At 44.5% G+C, this 19,576-nt stretch overlaps 1 protein-coding gene across 1 annotated transcript in view; it reads right to left on the reverse strand.

The window, feature by feature from the left end:
- The window catches only part of LOC121635251 (zinc finger protein GLI2-like), an 87,633-nt gene that overhangs the window by 54,879 nt on the left and 13,178 nt on the right, over positions 1-19,576 (reverse strand). The window contains exon 2 of the mRNA XM_041978361.1: positions 18,139-18,247. Coding sequence (XP_041834295.1) covers positions 18,139-18,238 — 100 coding nt within the window. The 5' untranslated portion in view covers positions 18,239-18,247. The remainder of the gene's footprint in view (positions 1-18,138; positions 18,248-19,576) is intronic.

Genomic DNA, 19,576 nt, shown 5'->3' on the forward strand with positions numbered 1-19,576 from the left:
TGTAAACTGAACGGCCGCCAAGTGTTGAATGAAAACAGATCAGTCACCATCTGTTTGATCTCTTCACCCCTTTGAGGCAATAGTGGCTGCATTTTTTCCAGCTGTAGAAACTTTACATAAGATTACATACAAGAATTGTCGTTACTGCTGCTTTGTGTAGATGGATATGTGGAGGTTACCACACCGGCTGTGTTGAATGTACACCCTGGCAGATCCAGTAAAGAGACCTGAGTAGATATTATCATAGGAAGAAAGGAAAAGAGAGAGGAAAGGGACAGAGCAAGAGATAAAACATGAGTCAAAATAAGACTTTTACTGTCTGGAAAGATCTCAGAGAAGAGACAGGATGGAGACGATGCTGGATTATTCGTCGTTAGGGAAGATCTCAGAGAAGAGACGGGACGAAGACGATGCTGGATTATTCGTCGTTAGGGAAGATCTCAGAGAAGAGACGGGACGAAGACGATGCTGGATTATTCGTCGTTAGGGAAGATCTCAAACAGAAAACCCGGGACCCATTTCGCTGCTAAACCTGCAGCAGAGCAGCTGTTGTTGGAGATGTTGAGCAGTGAAAATGGACGGAGAAAGTCCAGAAAGTGAAGTTGAAGCAGAGGCTGAACATGATGACGTGTCTGTTGCCTGGAAACACTTTGAGTTTAAAAGGTCTGAGATGGACCAAACCACTAGTTAGTCAAGATCATATAAATATAAGGATGTCAACAAGGAATTAGCTGCAAAATCTGATCTTATAACCAGCTTAAAATAAAAAAAAAAAAACATGAATCATGACCATACGAACCCACAGGGAGTTACATAGAATAGAATAGAATAGAATAGAATAGAATAGAATAGAAATACTTTATTAATCCCTTCGGAGAGCCCTCAGGGAAATTTGGGTATGTGGGTATATACATGTGAATACCATGAAAAAATATTCCAAAACCAAATTTCATACGTTCCACTAGGGATGTCACAAATCACTTCATTTTAAGAATTAATCGCAGTATTAAACATTACGATTAATAAATTGTAAAGATCCCTGAAAATCAGCACTTTCTATAAAATATTACGGATGAACCATATCAGCAGATCAACGTAACTTCAGCATGGAAAGAAGACAAAGTTCCACCACTTCCATGTGTTTCTGCTTGTGTTGTTTTTGTTTTGTGTGAGTTGCACATGTCAGAGGAAGGGTTTTTCCCTCCATACAAGCAGATTAAGGCAGCCTTGTTGGACTTGTTTTTTGTTTTTGGGTTAAAGAAAAAAGATGAGCAAGGTGTGATTCTGGTGTACGTTCACCAGTCTGTAAAAGTTTGCAGAGAAAGAAGGAAATACATTCAATACATTTTTTACAGTAAAGCTAAATACACAATCGTTTGGATAAATGACTCTAATATTTATCTAACTTTACATTGAAATTACATGTCATCCTGTCATTTTACTATTTTAGGATCATGTCCGACTCGGTGTGGTCTTACAGCGTAACACGACGCGTTCACTGGACGTTATGTTATACAGATGAGAAAAAGAAACTAAATACGTCTTTTATGACGGATAGTTTTGCTGTTCAAATATAATTAACCCTGTGTTGCACTAAAATCTGTGGCCCAACAGAATCTGTGACAACAAGGGGCGACAGTGTGTTCTCTGCCTGTATGTCTTATGAGTGAAGCCTTGAAAACACTTGTGTCTAAGTCTGAGTTTATTATAATGCAGGTACAGAAAGTCAGAAATGGGGACCTCTGTGACCCTGGCTATGTGAGGGTCATATGTTAGATGAGTCCAGACTAAAGCAGGGATGACCTAGGTCACAATTTCTGACAGCCATCAGAATGTGTAACTTTACTGTACCTGCATTATAATGAAGACTTTATTTATTTATACCCTGTCTTGTCCAGCATGGAGGGAGCGAAATGATGGTGTATTTTTACTTTATGGGTATAAGGTTCCTCTTGATAATCTGATTCATTCATTTATTTTATTTATTTTTATTATTAATCTTATTTAGAATTATGGAATTTATGTAATCTTGCTGTACCTGACCAGGGGGGACAGAAAAAAGGAGCGCAATGAAGAGAAATAAAAAGGAAAGTGGAAAAAAGGAAGAGGAGACAAATATCGAGTAGATAGAAGCAACGAGCTTCAGTCCAGCTTAACACCAGACAACCAGCTGCTACACCTCTACAGAAACACAACAGAGAATTTCCTACAGCTTTACAGGTAAACTAAGCTGACAATCATCAGATGTTCCAAAAAATAACCAACACAACAACATGGATCACTACAACAAGCAAAGTACCAGAGACACACACACCTGAACCAAAGCATCTCTTAGTGTATAAACACACTGGACGACTCAGTGCTGAGTCAGCATGCAGAGGATGAGGAATGAGGAGGATCAGAGATGAGTGTGATCCTGCAAATGTGACCACGCCTCTATCATGGCTAGAGGCAGACTAGGGCGGCCCGGAGTCCCCGGCCATCAGCAGCAATCCTGGAGCACAAACCCAAGCCACCCCACCATGAAGACCACCCCGGACCCACCATGAGGGTAACAGAGGAGAGCCCCAGCCAGAGCCCCCCGCCAGGCGCTGGCCATCCAGAACGAAGGGCCCCTGAGCCCCAAGAGCTTAGCTATACAAATAGTACACATTTCTTTATTTATGTAAATTCTAACTCAATCTGTTTACAAAGTAGGTTTTTAAAAAAAACAAACAAACAAACAAAAAAAACGTATCTAAATACACATCAGAATCCACATCTCGACCCATAGAAAACTGTCAGATATTTTACCCAATTAAGCTTCATCTGAATCACATCCATACCATGTATTAATACAAGTTAACTTTTACTTTACACATAGATAACTTCAAAGCCCAGCATTGTTCATGTACATCTTATCTGTAAACGTGTCGTCATGACATCCCGTCTGCTTTAAAGTGTGTCAGAACTAGTTTTCATCTCCAACAAACAAGGCTTTAATGAGGCGCTAATCACTCTCAGTGTCGAGCATGAGGCCGGCTGAGGGGGAACCACTTACTTCAGCGTGTTTATGAGGGAAAATATTCCTCAGCGCGCCTCAGTGTTGCGGCAGGACAAGAGCTCAGTCATACGTTGCAGCGTTTTAACAGTCGCTACGGGCCACTGGCAAAGCAGACGCGTGCTGGCTGTTTTAGAGGGAAAGTTTGCAGCTTTTTTGAAACACAACACGTCTCGCTGGCTCTCAGACCGGAGCTGTTAAAATCCATGAATGTGACAAGCTGGTGCTTCATAAAGATTTATAATCAGCAGACAAACACCAGACTGTGTGTTTATCCTCGTGTGCGAGCTTTGATTTCCACTGTAGCTCAGCTAATTAGCTGTTATTGCTAATCTCCAGCTGCTTTCTGCAATACTTACAAGGCAATTAGCGTGCCTCTTCTCATTTCAGCGGGACTTTGTAGAGTAAGCTCTGCTGCTCTCGGGTGGATGAGGAGCCGGAGGTTGCAGCTTCTTGCCTGTTGCTGTCTTACACTGTGTCAGTTTGCCGCTCTGGTAGCACCAACTTACTTCTGGGCCTTAAAAACAATCATGAAACCTTTAAATATAAACCAAATCTCATTTTAATAAGCTGCTAAAGCAGAGGACTGGAGGCCGGTAGGAGTTCCACGTTGTTGACATAACCATAACCCAGCATCCTCTACCTCCCACTCAGTGATGGAGGTAAGGATCCACCCCAGAACACGGTGATGGGGGCACGGATCCTCCAACGTATGTAACATATGTCTACCGGGGAATGAATTTGGGTCATAGAGAAAAACATTTAGTATAGCAGGAATGGAAGTAGTGCATGAATGTGACACACAGTGTAAAGTGCTGTAAGTGGTCAACATATGACTGGAAAAGGGCTGTATAACTACAGTCACAGAGACCCTTGTTAAATATCAAGACTGGCTGCAGGAAAAGAGCTTTATAACCATCATCATTACTATACCCAGCAAGGGTACACACACACACACACACACACACACACACACACACACACACACACACACACCTGTTCACACACCTGCAGCTTTACTGTGAACACACACTTGCCTGTTGATTTGGTTTCCTTAAAGCAAACTGTATGTGCCAAGTATGGCCTCTACCGCAACAACAACAACAACAACACACACACACACACACACACACAGATCGCCCAGTATGGCCTCTACAGAAACAACAACAACAACACACACACACACACACACACAGATCGCCCAGTATGGCCTCTACAGAAACAACAACAACAACACACACACACACACACACACACACACACACACTGATTGCCCAGTATGGCCTCTACAGCAACACACACTCTGGTGTGTTTACTTAACGGGTCACAGGTTAAACTAACACACACTCAAACACATGTAACAGTTCCACACGTGCACTGTTTTCTTTCTGACTAGTGCAGATGTGAGTCCGCTGCATCCATCTGTCCGACCTGTTTATATAAGCCCCCCCCGGACGTTCAGCTGTGGAATTAAACCTTCTTCTTGCGGCTGGTTCCCCACATCAACCTGGGTCTCCCCCCCAACAAAAAAAAAAAAAACCTCAGAGGCCACCTCTCAGGGGAGGAGAACTAATTTGCAGTCTGGCAGACCATGGGAGGACGGACACATAGGACAGGAAAAAGAAAAGAAGAGGAGGAGGAGGGGGAATTTTGTCTTAATCCTCTGAAACATCCATATATCGCTCCCCAGCTCGCCCCACAGTTGTGAATCTTCAGGAATGCAGCTTGTTGTTTTTGGATTCAGCACAAGTAAACCTTAATGGCTGGGAGAGACTGATGTCTCCAGACGTTGCCTGGAGCTTGTGGTTGCATATTTCAGCTGTGGGAAGGCTTCGGTGCACCCTACGACGTAGGGAAACCTCGCTTCAGACCGCAGGCCTGGTGGGAACCCAAACACCAGCCTCCGGCCCCGACCGGAGAAGCCTCCTCGTCTCTGCTCTACGATGCCGTTATTTTTCTTAGATGCAAGTGTTCAGGACTCCTGTGCAGGCTGGATGGAGCTGACCGGGTCCAGGACGGACTGCATGTTGGCTGCTTGTGCTGTTTGTGAAATATGTAGGCCATGTTTTTACAAGCTTCCTTAATGACTCCAGCTTGAAAACAAATAACAAAGCGAAGAGTCCACTGATGTACCAGCAGCCTATAAACAGAGCCGATGTAAGAAAAAGAAGTTTTCTGTTTTCACTTAGTGCAACTAATCCTGAGCTGCTCAGACAAGCCGCAGCCCGAAACTTCAGATAAAACAGGATGAGGGCATCTTGGAAAGTCATCAAGCTAAATGTTTACAAAGAGCTACAGAAACCAGAGTGTGCAGGAATCCCATTAGCCCAGAGATGGTGTATGCAGCCGGCCGACATGCGGCCCTCATCATGTGGAAAGAGCCATGCAGGCGCTGTGCTGTGTAGCAGGAGGGGGCCAACAGGGGCCACATGCTGCACAACTCCCCCATTTCAAGATTCATTTTTCCAGAGAACACATGAGACAACCAGGGCTGATTTCACCAGAGACACATCCATGCTGCATTTGTAGAAAAGTAAAGGATGTTTTTCACAATTACATTTATTAAACAGCTTAATGTTTTCTGCATTTTCAAATGAATTGTAAGTTTTTTGGGTGATGATCAGCTTCCTGCATGGCTGATCAATTTTTCTTTAAATGATGGGATTTAAGAAAAGCTGACCTAGTTTAGACCAAAATCCATAAAAACAATTAGAAATATAGATAAATGGGAAATGAAAAATAGTCCAAACCATAAAAAGAAGAAAAAATGAAAATCAATAAATAAAAATATATTTTATTCCACATGAATTGTTTTTACATTTGCTCAAAGAAGTTCTCGTCATTGACCAGAACGAGTCTCAGTAGAAATGATTTTTAAAGGATTTTAGAGTTTGGAATTTCCTGGAAAACGTTGGTGACTCGGGGGCGTGGTCTAAACTTGCATCTAAAGAAATAATTTTAAAATTCCAGCAGAGGTGAATCCAGGTTGGTGGGCGGAGCCTGATCAGGCCACTTTAGCTGACCAATCAGACCTGACTAATTACATAAGAAATGTGTGACTATGAAGACCCAGCTAGCACCCTGCTAGTCATCTGGAATCAGCTATAGCTCAGGGGGACCAAACGTCCTCTTTAAAAACTAAAAAATGCATCTGGCCAAAGTTTAAAAATCGTCAGAAACTCTGATCCATGTCCGCCTCAAACACGTGCACATCGGATTTGTGTTTCACTCCCCACACTCGCTTGACCAGCTCAATGAAAACAAACTATAAAAACTACTTGGCCCCCTCCAAAGAAAAGTTTCCTGACCTGCAGACAGGGGTTGCTGCCTCACTGTGGACTGCTGAGAGCGAGGGCTTTATAAAGGAAGCAGGACAAGCCCAAATAAGCAGCTCACTTAAGTAAACAAGCCCAAAGACCTGCAACTGACAAGCAACTTCACAGAAAAACAAGCCCAAAGTCGCTGGAAACAAGCGGACTTGACAACCCTCCTTGTTTATTCTACCCTCTCTCTCAGGCAACAAACCACAGGGGAGGGGGCGGAGCTACAACACAGAGTAACCAGGGTTACCTGGTAATGACATCACCTACTCTGCTCGGAATCACATGAAAACTGGAACTGTGTTTTCTTCTCCTCATCTTATTAAGCTGAACTGCAGGGGTGGTGTGAAGCTCCCTCATATAGTCTCAGATGGGTCAACTCTTCCTGGTGAAACGGTTCAACTCCCTCCCTCTCTCCACAGGTGTGATGCTCAGCTTAATAAGACCAGGTGAAGACCAGGTGAAGACCAGGTGAAGACCATGTTCATGTTCGTGACTGATGGCTTTGACAACTTGAGGAAGATGCTGTTCAGGAGTTGTAGATAGAAAATGTAGAAACATAAATGTATGTTCATGGATGAACTACAGAAAAAATTCCATTTTCTTCCTGGGGATGCATGAAGCTCGGCACAGGACAAGCAGAGCAGAGCTGGAAGCTCCCATCCGTTCTGCATAAAGACGGATTTCTCTTGTCCTTTTTCTGTTTGTTTATTACGTTATTACTTTATAAAGAGATGAACAATGAACAGAAACACACACATTAGTCCCACACTATTTTTATTTATTTTGGTCAATAATAAATAAGTAAATAGTTTAATGAAGACAACATAAATTCAGCTAAAATGTGCAACAATCCGTACAGTCGGCCTCTTCATCATACTGCGGTAGACCCCCCATCACCACTAAATGTCCTCTATCTACCAACTTAGACCTGGTCTCTCTGACTCTGGTTTTATGTATGAAATTGTCTTTTTTTAATTAATTAACAGCATCTGTAAAAATCTGGTGATACTTGACTGGCTGCCTCCTCCAGCCTGAAGTCTGTGTGTTTTCTGCAGTTCAGCTGTAAGAAAACTGGAACTTAAACCGTGGTTCAGCTTTGGGAAAGCCTCTGCTGATGTCAGGAGGCTATTTTTCTGCTCCTGCCTCTCTGAGGCCTCCTCGGGCAGGGCCTCATTTAGAGAAAGGAGAAAAGAACCACCACCCCCTCTTCTTCTTCTACGTCCTCTTCTTTTCAGGAAGATTAGTGGCCATCCTTTCGGAGTAGGAGGTGGATGCTGAGTCTTTTGCGGTCACATTTTTCTCTGCCAGCAGGCCTGACCCCCTGAGTGCTCCCTGTGCAGCTTGCTAGCTTGTGGTGAGGGCTGCGCATCCAGCCGTCATCAATTACTCACTGTACACCTGCGAGATAAAGAAATCTGTCCTTATCACCAGCCTACCTCGCCTTAAAATACCATTTACACAGCTAGGCCCCCCGTTCCATCCCTCTAACCGAGGGGGCTTGGGCTCTGGATTCAGAGCTTTCAGCTAATCTTGCTTTTTGTGATGAGCTGATCCAGCTCCAGTGTGACTCAGAGACCTGAAGCAGGTGGAATTAGTTGCTTTAGCCAACCTTATAACAGCATAAAACAGGGACCTAAGACAGGACAATTACACAATTTAATCTCCTAAAAGTAAACAATATGCTCCACGCTGCAGGAAACATCCAGAACCACTCGACCGAGGAAAAAGTGCTTTATAGAGATTCTTAGAATGAATCAGCGTGTTGTGTCTGGATAAAGATGAATGAGCCAGTATCAACAAACTGTGGAATATTTGAATAACTCCCTCAAAAAGGGTCTTCCCCTTTTTTTTCCTTTTCTTTTCTTGACGTATAAGGGAATATAAGCCCATTTAGGTTCGCCACCTCTTCATCCGCCCCCACCCAGTGTGCCCTGGGGCAGCTGAGGAGGTGCTAAGCACTTACGGTCCTCCCCTGCGGACCAGCCAGACTCAGCAGAAAGACCTGGGAGGCAGCAGGGAGGGAGTCGGGGAGCCCTTACATCAATCTCCCTCTCCAGTGACAAACTTACTCTCAGCAAGATGTATGTCATGAGCCACCAAAGCCAGTTAATCAAATCATTAGCGGCACCCGGTTGCCTCTTCTGGCCTAGTTTACCGACACAGACGGAGAGGAGGGAAACGAGCAGCGACACCGGCTGAAAGCTGCGAAAACAGCTTCCTGTAAAATATTCACCTCAACATCATCCATGACAGATTAAAGGCCATGCCAGTTTCACACCACATAATTCTGCTTTGGCATCACCAGCAGCTCAGAATACGGATAAAAGATAGAAAATACACCAGTACCTAACCACTACGCTTATTAAAGGCTTCAGAGCCATCACACAGACTTTATCATCAATGCATGAAAGGATTTCCATTTTCTCCTGGACTGTGAAACTGACCCTTCAGCCTCTTCAGGGCCAGCGTTCTCCAGGAAACCATACTCAGACAGACAGGAAGGTCTGCACAGCTGGTAGCCCGGTCTCCACCACAGATACCAGACACTTTTCACCCTAAAGGGAAAAAATAAAAACTAGTATTCAGGAAGGTGCTTTTGTGTTTCCAGGGCCTTCCACTTTGTCTACCAAACCTTTATCTCCATCTACCAAAAACATTTAACTCTGTCCACCACACCTTTAACTCCGTCTACCAATCCTTTAACTCCGTCTTCCAAAAACCTTTAACTCCGTCTACCAAACGTTTAACTCCGTCTACCAAAAACCTTTAACTCTGTCTACCAAACGTTTAACTCCATCTAACAAAAACCTTTAACTCTGTCTTCCAAACCTTTAACTCAGTCTACCAAACCTTAATCTCCGTCTACCAAAAACATTTAACTCTGTCCACCACACCTTTAACTCCGTCTACCAAAAACCTTTAACTCTGTCTACCAAACGTTTAACTCCATCTAACAAAAACTTTTAACACAGTCTACCTAACCTTTAACTCTGACGACCAAAAACCTTCAACTCCGTCTACCAAACCTTTAACTCTGTTTACCAAAAACCTTTACTCCATCCACAAAACCTTTAACTCCATCTACCAAAAACCTTGAACTCCGTCTTCCAAACCTTTAACTCAGTCTACCAAACCTTAACCTCCGTCTACCAAAAACATTTAACTCTGTCTACCAAAAACCTTTAACTCCGCCTACCAATTCTTTAACTCCGTCTACCAAAAACCTTTAACTCCGTCTACCAATCCTTTAACTCCATCTTCCAAAAACCTTTAACTCCATCTACTAAAAACCTTTAACTCTGTCTACCAAACCTTTATCTCCGCCTACCAATTCTTTAACTCCGTCTACCAAAAACCTTTAACTCCGTCTACCAATCCTTTAACTCCGTCTTCCAAAAACCTTTAACTCCATCTACTAAAAACCTTTAACTCTGTCTACCAAACCTTTATCTCCGCCTACCAATTCTTTAACTCCGTCTACCAAAAACCTTTAACTCCGTCTACCAATCCTTTAACTAAGTCTTCCAAAACCTTTAACTCCATCTACTAAAAACCTTTATTTCTGTCTACCAAACCTTTAACTCTGTCTACCAAACACCTTTAACTCCGTCTACCAAAAACCTTTAACTCTGTCTACCAAAAACCTTTACTCCATCCACAAAACCTTTAACTCTGTCTACCAAAAACCTTTACTCCATCCACAAAACCTTTAACTCCATCTACCAAAAACCTTTAACTCCGTCTACCAATTCTTTAACTCCGTCTACCAAAAACCTTAAACTCTGTCTACCAAAAACCTTTACTCCATCTACCAAACCTTTAACTCCGTCTACCAAAAACCTTTAACTCCGTCTACCAAAAACCTTTAACTCCGTCTACCAAACCTTTATCTCCGTCTACCAAACCTTTAACTCCATCTACCAAACACCTTCAACTCCGTCTACCAAAAACCTTTAACTCCATCTACCAAAAACCTTTAACTCCATCTACCAAACCTTTAACTCTGTCTACCAAAAACCTTTAACTCCGTCTACCAAACCTTTAACTCCATCTACAAAAACCTTTAACTCCATCTACCAAAAACCTTTAACTCCGTCTACAAAAACCTTTAACTCCGTCTACCAAACCTTTAACTCTGTCTACCAAACATTAACACACAGTGATTAATGCCTCTAATAAAGTATATTGTGCTCATGGTCAACATGTTATATAGGAAGGTTGGAAAGAGTGTAGAATACACACCCACCATCAGACCTTTTAGCACAGGGTCGTCCTCTCCATCAGGACCACCTTCTAGTACCAGGTCATCCTCTTCACCAGGTCTACCTTCTAGTACCAGGCCATCCTCTTCATCGGGTCCACCTTTTAGTGCCAGATCGTGCTCTTCATCAGGACCACCTTCTAGTACCGGGTCAGACCTCTTTAATCCTTGGTGTGATAGATAGAACAGGTGGTGGAAACCTTCCTCAGAGGTTTTGCTCCATATTGTCATGACAGCATCACACAGTTGCTGCAAGTTTGTTGGCTGCATCCATGATGAAAAGGGATAGGATGCTTCTTCTATTGTCCAGTGTTGGTGAGTCTGTGTGAATTGTAGCCTCAGTTTCCTGTTCTTAGCTGACAGGAGGCACCTGGTGTCGTCTTTTGCTGCTGTACCCATCTGCTTCAAGGTTGGATGTGTTGGGTGTTGAGTGGAGATGCTATCCTGCAGACCTTGGTTAGAACAAGTGCTTATTAGACTTCCTGTTGCCTTTCTATCATCTCCTGCCCATTCTCCTCTGAGGAGTCATGACCCTTCAACATCAGTGAGATAAAAGCAAAAGCTTTTTGTAACTTTGTAACTGTTGGGAAGTAGTGGAGCAGAGAAAAGCTGACTGTATGAATCGTCCTACCGATAATACAGATAATACAGTTCATGGCGATCATCTGTGAGGTGTTTCCTACTTGAACAAAAAAAAAGGGGATTTTTCAGAAAAGGCAATAACTCTAAATTTAACCAATTTGAGGTAAATAAGGTTTGAACCAGGCCTTCATGAAACATCTCTGAACTCATATGTATATAAAGAAAGGGAAATCTTCCCCCCTAATACTGTGTGACTTTATTCCTCCGAAGGCTGCGTCCACAAGCTGACACATACATCAATAAGGTTTGCAGGATTCTTTGTCATTTTCCTGCTTCTCTCAATAATATTTTCCCTCTAAATACCCCAGTTATTACCAACGGGCTTCAGATCATGAAGGTCCCAGAAATAGTGTAAATCAGCGCTCTGTGGTATAAGCAGACAGATGCATGCTGTCAAAGGAAATACAAGAGCTCATCTGAATCTATTAGCCGGGCAGTGGAGCCCTGAGCTTAGCCAGAGGAGGAGACAGGGCCGATTGTCGCTAAATGACACCGAACTCGTGTCCAGAAGTCACTGTGCCGAGTTTTATTCTGTGTTAGCCAGTTTGAACCATCCTCCAAAAACCCATAAATGTCCTGCAGGAGGGCTGGATGGAGCAAGAAGAAGGGGGGGGTCATCAAAAAGGAGCAGATAGAAGAGTCTAGAGCACCTGGGTCCATTCTAATTGATTCGGAGCGCAGCGTATCCACTTTTTAAACAAAGTGACTCTCACTTGAGCTTCATTATATGTGCACCCCATTTCCATAGGCCTCTGGGAACAGGACCTGGGCTGCTCACATAAAATAAATGACCGCTCCATGATAAATGGTTCTATTAGCAATCCAGATTGTTAAACTGTGATATAACAGATCGGAGAAGGGCACGGGGGCCCATTCATTTTCCTCCCTTCTGCACACATACGCTGCTGTAAATAGCTTGTTTTTATGTGTAAATAACATATTAAAACTCGGCATTAACCATGTACTTTGATAGAGAGGAAATTGTTCTAAATAAATAATGCAGGACGGGAATATAAAACAGGGCGGGCTGTTATATAGCCGCCGTCGGGACTCAGAGGTGGGCATGACTTAGGTGACAGGAATTCTGCAGCCAACAGTAAACCATACGCCGACAATAAAAGAGGCCTCGAACAGCAGCAGTATATTACAATTGGGTACTTTTTCCTGGAATAAGCTCTCAGGTTCAAGGACCTTGTCTCATCTGCGTCCCTCTCTGGCTGCATATTGACTTATCAGGAGCTGGCAACAGGAATAATAATGCATATTACTGTGATAAGTAATTGCTCTGTCTCAGTGCAGTGGCAGATGCTTGTGGTTTTTAGCACAGACGCCGGAGCCTCTTCGCTGATATCTGATTGGTGGAGACGGCGGCAGCAAATCGAAGCTGCTTGTTTGTTTAAGATTAAAAAAGGAGGCTTTTACATGAAGCTGATAGGAAGGAAGACTCTTTACTCTTAACTCTGAGAAGATTAAAAACTCAGCAGCTGAAAATGGCCAAATATAAATATACAGTAGTGCAGCTGAAGCTAGAGCGAAGTCACGCCGAGGTCCCGTGAAAGCAGAGGTTTCTGAGCTTGTTTAAAAAGGTGAAAAATGGAGCTACTCTTCCACTTTTACTCTACAAAAACATTCCTTAAAATCATGTAGAGTTGAAAGGAAACAGTTTTAGTCACCTTTAAAAGATGGAAACATAATTAAGTCTAAATGAGAGAATAAATAAATGAAATGTTAATCTTTAGAGGAAAGCTGCAGGCTCGGCTAAAATATTCAAGAAACTAAATTTACTGCTAAACGTCTCTTTACGAAGAGATTTTTTTTTATCTCAACAAGGCTTTTCCAGCTCAAATAAAGGTTGTGATAATTATGTGTGACAGACTGTAAACACCCAGTTCTACTGGAAGGAATATTGGAGCGAGAACTGGCTCCACGGGTCCAGTGTTGGCCCAGTTCACAGCTTTCACCTGATGCTTGTACTTCCAGTTTAGGACCAACACATCAACCATCTCCGAAAACTAGATGATCTACAGGGTGTTTACTGTATGTCCTAAGTTCTGGATAATCCAGAGAATGCATGGGTTTTAAGATGACAGCCTGGTACAGCAGCTCTCCTGTGTTTGCTTAACTGCTTCTTACTTTACCTCTCTGTGGTGTACGGTTCTGCACGGTACCGGAATGGTGTGACACGTGTGTGAGGTCACTTCCGAAGTTGTTGTTGTGCGTGTGGCCACGAGGCTGAATAAAGTTAGTTGACTACAACGCTGTGGTCCGTGTTTTCTGGACATAACATTGGCGACGAGGATGGAGCATCTGTTCTCACCTTTAGCCCCGTTCCTCGCCTTGCCTGGCGAACCTCCGATTCCATGGCCTCGCTGGTATGAGTCCTTCCAGACATTTGTGGCGGCCATCGGCCTAGCTGATGCTCCAGATCAGCGGCTAACGGCGATGCTTATCCACAGCCTGGGCGTCGAGGGACAACGTATCTCCTGCACGCTCGGCCCTGCACGGACCTACGCGGACTGTGTCACGCTACTGGCTGGCCATTTCACCGCCCCTCAGAGCGTGGTGGTCCGACGCATCCTCTTCCGCCAGTGCCACCAACAACCCAGTAAGTCAGGCTGCCATTACGTGGCCCTGCAAGTTTGGAACCATGGAGGACGAGATGAATCAGGATCAGTTGGTGGAGCACACAACCAACCCGAAGCTGCAGGAAAAACTGTTTATGTCACCAGACGAACTATCTCTCTCAAAAGCAGTTGATATGGCTTTCCAATTGGAGTCTGCGGCTCTGCTATCATCACAGCTACCAACGCCCGACCCGGCCCTGACCCACCCTGCCTCACTGACACAATCCGTGGCCACCCTGCATGACGACTGCCTTTCCAGGGTGCTCGACGTGCTCGCACACCACAATCTCAAACTCAACAGTGAGAAGTGCGTTTTTGCAGCATCTGCCATAGAGTTTGTGGGGTTCCGCTCGACCGCAGATGGTCTGAGCCCACTCCACTTGAACGTAGTACGATTGGCCAAGCCTACCTGTCCCGGCCAGCTGTCGTCGTTCCTAGGGATGACGGCCTTTTACCTGCGTTTTCTCCCACGTTACTCAGAAACCACAGGACCTTTGTGTACCTCCTCAGCCAGGGTGCCCCCTGGTCTTGGACCCCTGCGTGCTCTGCTGCAGTCCGCTAACTCAAATCGCAGCTCACCTCCCCGCCGGTGCTCGCCCATTTCAACATACTACGTTGGTGACCTGCGACGCTTCTAATGCCGCAGTTGGCGCCGTCCTCTCCCAACTCCACCAGAACGTTGAGTGCCTGGTGGCGTTCGCATTGCGGTCGCTTACCCCGACCGAACAGAAGTACTCGGTCGGGGAGAGGGAAGCACAGGCATGCGTCTGGGCATGTGAGAGGTGGCATATTTACCTGTACGGGCGCCATTTCACGTTACAGACAGACCACCAGGCCCTCACAGCCCTGCTGGCCATAACCGGTTCTGGTCACAAGCCCCTACGGCTCTATTGCTGGTCCGAGAGACTGCAAGCATATAACTTTACCACACAGTTCACACCTGGCAGGGAGAACGTGGGGGCGGACCTGCTCTCCAGAGCCACAGTCAGCCCTATACAGAACGTAGTTCAGGACCCCCTAGAGCCAGAGCTGGTCCTCATGCTGCACACGCCCCTTCAGATGGCCGTTTCCCTGCAGGAGCTCTGTGCAGCATCTGCACAGGATGCTGCACAGATACTGCATTGTTCACATATTGAAGATGACCAGGCCTAAGAATGGAGCATCACACATCTCCGTGTAACACTGTCCTACATTGATATTCTGGTATGAAAAGTTAATGTTCGATTTCTCCACAGTGGCAGGCCACCAGGTTGTTCATTAAAGCGAGGGAATGTCACAGAACCGCTCCTCTATTTACATTTCAAAGTGGCCTGTCACTCTGCATCCATGTCAGCCTCTCCACCGACGCGTCGTCCTCTCTGCCTCTTTTTCTCCACCAAAATTCATCCCTTTTATACTCTGGAGGTAAGAACAAGGTCTTTTAACCTCATTATAGCAAGCTTTCATCACTCGGGCCCTGACATCTTTAAAACATGCATCCACTACGTCTCTTTCTGCCTCCCGTGTCATCTTCGCCTCCACTTCACAGGACGTTCATCATTACCACCGGCAGGTCGGATCAGTGCAGCTGCTTTCGTCATTTTAGATTCTCATCATAAATTGGTGTCCAGGCAAAAATAGAAGCTACAGCAGAGGTGGATGTTTCCCCCAAAACCCCATGGCAACCTGCCCAAGCCTGATTCTTCCCGACACCAGCCTTCTTTTAGCAGGTTTGTCTATCCTTAGATCTAATCAGATATCTTGCATCCCTCTACAGTCAGCGTACACACTGGACCTTAAATCCAAACACAATCCCAAATCTTTCCAAAGAAGGTGAAGATAGAAAGGGATGCTTGAAAGCAGACAGGACTAAAATGCCAAGCAATGAGAAAAAAAAACTAAAAACAATTCAAGTAAATTGTTGTAATGATAAACCTTCTGATGCAAAGCCAGGGCACATCATCAGTGATGTATCCTGAGGTCACTGGGTGTTTCGGGTCTCTCGAACACCAGACACCCTCACTCAGGCGACCCTGCTGAGGTTGATCAGGCCTCAGCATGTGCCCTGGCAGCTCCCCCACAGATCACCTGTCTTTATCCAGAGTCACCTGGAGGTTTTTTCTTCTGCCTCTGTGCTGTTAGAGATGGCTCTCCTCTTCCTTCCACCTGTGATGCTGAGTGCAGTATAGGCCCTACAGATGGACTGTCCTGCGAAGCCTCTGCATCCAACCTCCACAGGTAAGCACCTTGCCTCCCAGCCTCATCTGTGGCAGTCGCTGACTAGCTCCTGGTACTTGCCCCTTTTTCGCTCCAAGGCCTGTCTGGTTTTTATAACCACATGAAAAGTTTTCCTGACTGTTAAGGTGCTGCATCGCTTTCAGCTCAAGCAGTTTAGTCTTTATTATTACTTCATTTATAAATCACACAAAAAGCTGTCAATATGTGAGATGCACAGCTGAGGAGAAATGATGATAGTCATAGAGATATTTGACCGAAAATGGTTTGATTCCCTGTCCGAGAGTCTGAGGCCGACAATATACCCAGGAGTGTCAGCCTCAAATACTATAAAAGTATTGTCCCATCTGTCTCCATGTTTATATTTTTTATACATGTTCAGCATCTTTATCTGGTCTGAGTTCTCTAATGCATCCCCTCAGTTAAAAACATATATATATAAAGCACTTTAGAACAACCAAAGCTCAGAAATTGCTGCACACACATAAAATCCTTATAGAAAGAAGAACTATAAAATAAAAGCATCAGACAAAGAAACAGCTACAAATCAACACACTCATGAACCATATTAACCCTAAACACAGACCTTCAGACAATTTAAAGCAACAACTGCAAACATAAACGTAAAACTTTTCAGAATTTAGCTCTATTAATATATCATGTGGGAATACCTCAGGGTGAAATATTAGATAAATAAGCAAGTTAAATCAGTTTTTGGCAACATGTAGACGTTTACACCAAATGTGGAATAGACGCCTTTGCTCAACTTAAATGTCTTTTAGAGCTTGGTTCAGCCCGGCTCCGATAGCAGTGGTGTAGTAAACAGCAGCAGTGTGGTGGAATCAGAACCGTGACATCCTGCGCTACAAGAAGAGCTAAAAGTGGTCACGCAGAGATCCACACCACTCAGTTTCTGTTGTGTCCTGTTGTGTTCAGTTTCTGGATTACTGCTCCCCACATGTTCAGAACTACGTCTGAGTTCAGCTCAGCCACACAACAAGAAACAGTCTGCCCAAGAGCATTAGCCATAGTCTGAGGAAAAAGCCCAGAATGAAGAGCCTCTGGAGCCCGTTTTTAGGTTTTAGTCTGGTACCGAAGAAGGCGTGGTTCATGTGAGATTCAGGCAGGTATGGTGAAGTGTTGGAAGTGGCAGCAAACCTAAAAAGATGCAGCTTTTTCCATGTTTGCAGCACGTCGAATGAAAGCTGACAGCAGAGAACCGAGTTGTATGAAGCTGTAATGATGCGCTGGGACTTTAGGCTCCATTTCCAGCTTTGTCTCTTCTTTATCAATTAATGAGTGTTTCTTTATAATGGCAGGCCACCAAGCCCTTCATGAATGAGTAACCGTGTCACTAAATCACATGTTTAATTTGCATTTCAAAGGCGGCCAATCAGCTTGCATCCTTGTCAATCTCTGAAGCTTCATGTCATCCTCGCCTCCACCAGCCCGGCCACTTTTATACTCTGGAGGTAAGAACAAGGTTTTTCAGCCTCATTATCCCGAGCTTTCATCACACGTTCGCTGACATCTTTAAAACATGTCTTCTCTCCTGCCTGGCCCTCCCCTGTGAGAGAGGATTGCTGCTACTCTTCATTTACTTCAACAACACAAACACTCCTCCTCACCTGCTTCAACACCCCACTCTCATCTTGTCATGTTTGCTTTTCCTTAACGTTTACAGGCTGGGATGGCGGCACACTCCTACATGGCATACACCAGCCTCAGCTCAGCTGGTCCGCTTCACATTAATGAAGCTTCTCTAAGGTCTATTTAGAATTCCTGTCAGACATTTACTGTAAGTTACCTCTGACTCCTGGAGCTACCTTATCAGGTCCGAGGAGAGCCACGAGCATCAGCTCCCAAGACGGAGCACCGTCTTTGAAATGTATATTTCATCGGTCCTCTTTGTGGCCCCTGGATGGGTCCCTGCGAGACCTCTGCTCAACGCTCATCATGCATCGGCCCGACAGGCAACTGGACCGCAGTCCAGAGCCGTCTCAGCTTAGTAAAAAGGTTTTAAATGCACCTTACCTCTGGTCTCGGAGGGGGAGGGTTTCTTTGGGAGGTCGCAGAAACCGCTACTGTCCATTTTGTCCTTTTTCTGGGCAGCTCTGGGTGGTGAGGGCTCCATTGTTGAACTCTGTGAAAGAAGATGACAGGAAGGTGTTGAACCTTGGCTGGAGACGAGGATACCAGAGATGGAAACATTCAGATACCGGAGAGCATTGATGAAAGAGGCTCATTAGAGTCAGATAAAAACCGTAGAGCAAAGACACAACTTGTCATGACGTAGTTAAGATTAAAAGTTTTTATCAAGTCAAAATGTAGAAAACGTGGTGGAAGTTGTAGCTCTGGCAAAGAGAAAGACTACCGTCTGTGGTGAAGCATCATCTTTAAGGAGAGACCAGGGGTGTCATCGCTATTTACTGGGTACAACCAGTCAGACATAATCACAGTTTATGATCAGATCGATTGTTCTGCATTAATTAATTTCCCTCAATATAAATATTTAAAAATTACACCAACCCTCCTTATAGGTGTCAGCATAAGAGATTAATAGAACAGAGTAACTTCCATCTAAATCTCTGCTGTAGAATAAATAAACTCTACATATAAGCTCAGAGAAACCGGTCATACATGAATGTTTAGAAAGCAGGTGATCTGACGTCTGTGTACATGGATCACTGTTAGCATGGTCTTATCCAGTCAGACTTCCCTCCTCTGTTTTATCGTCATCTCCTCAGGCGTAAAGACAGATACAACCGTTCTACCTTCTCTGGTTTCCCTAGATGTCCCTGGCCATCAAGAACCTCGATAGAAACCTTAGCACTGTGCAGCAACGCTTCATGTGCCCTGAGTACGGCTTTTTAATGCAGCTTAAATCAAAGCAAACAGACTTTAATAGGCTGGACAAACTACTAGTCTGGTTGATAAAAACCTTTTATGAAAACTAAAGCAGAATACATGTATTTAATGAAACATCCTCCATTATTTAATCAGTTTCCTTCACCAAATATAAAAAAATGCAGGCCTCCTTCATCCACACGTTAATCTGCTGACTTATTGACTGGTCTGCACTACAGCGCTATGCACTGAATCGCCATGTAAACGGTGGCCGCATGGTGCCTGCTGGCACAGGTTCATCTTCCTGGAATCTGGGAGCTAATCTTGGAGCACTGAGTAAACATGTTGGAGGATTTGGTCCTGAGAGACGGCTCACCAGGCAGTTGTCGGACTTCCCGCGAACTCCAGCCTTTCACGGCTCAATCTGCTCTCTGGCAGTTTAGGGGCGTGGGGGTCGACACAGAGCTTTGGGGGGTTAAAGGGGTTGAACCACGAGGTCGCAGGGGTCTTAGCTTGCATGTCATCAAAGTTTATTTGACTATTGACCCTTCCACTGCTCTATTCAAAGAGGCTTTGGGGCTTGAAGAGTTAGAACAATACTACTTTATCTTCAAAGCTGGAATGG

This window comes from Melanotaenia boesemani, chromosome 24 (assembly GCF_017639745.1).
Source record: "Melanotaenia boesemani isolate fMelBoe1 chromosome 24, fMelBoe1.pri, whole genome shotgun sequence".
Classification (NCBI taxonomy): Eukaryota; Metazoa; Chordata; class Actinopteri; order Atheriniformes; family Melanotaeniidae; genus Melanotaenia; species Melanotaenia boesemani.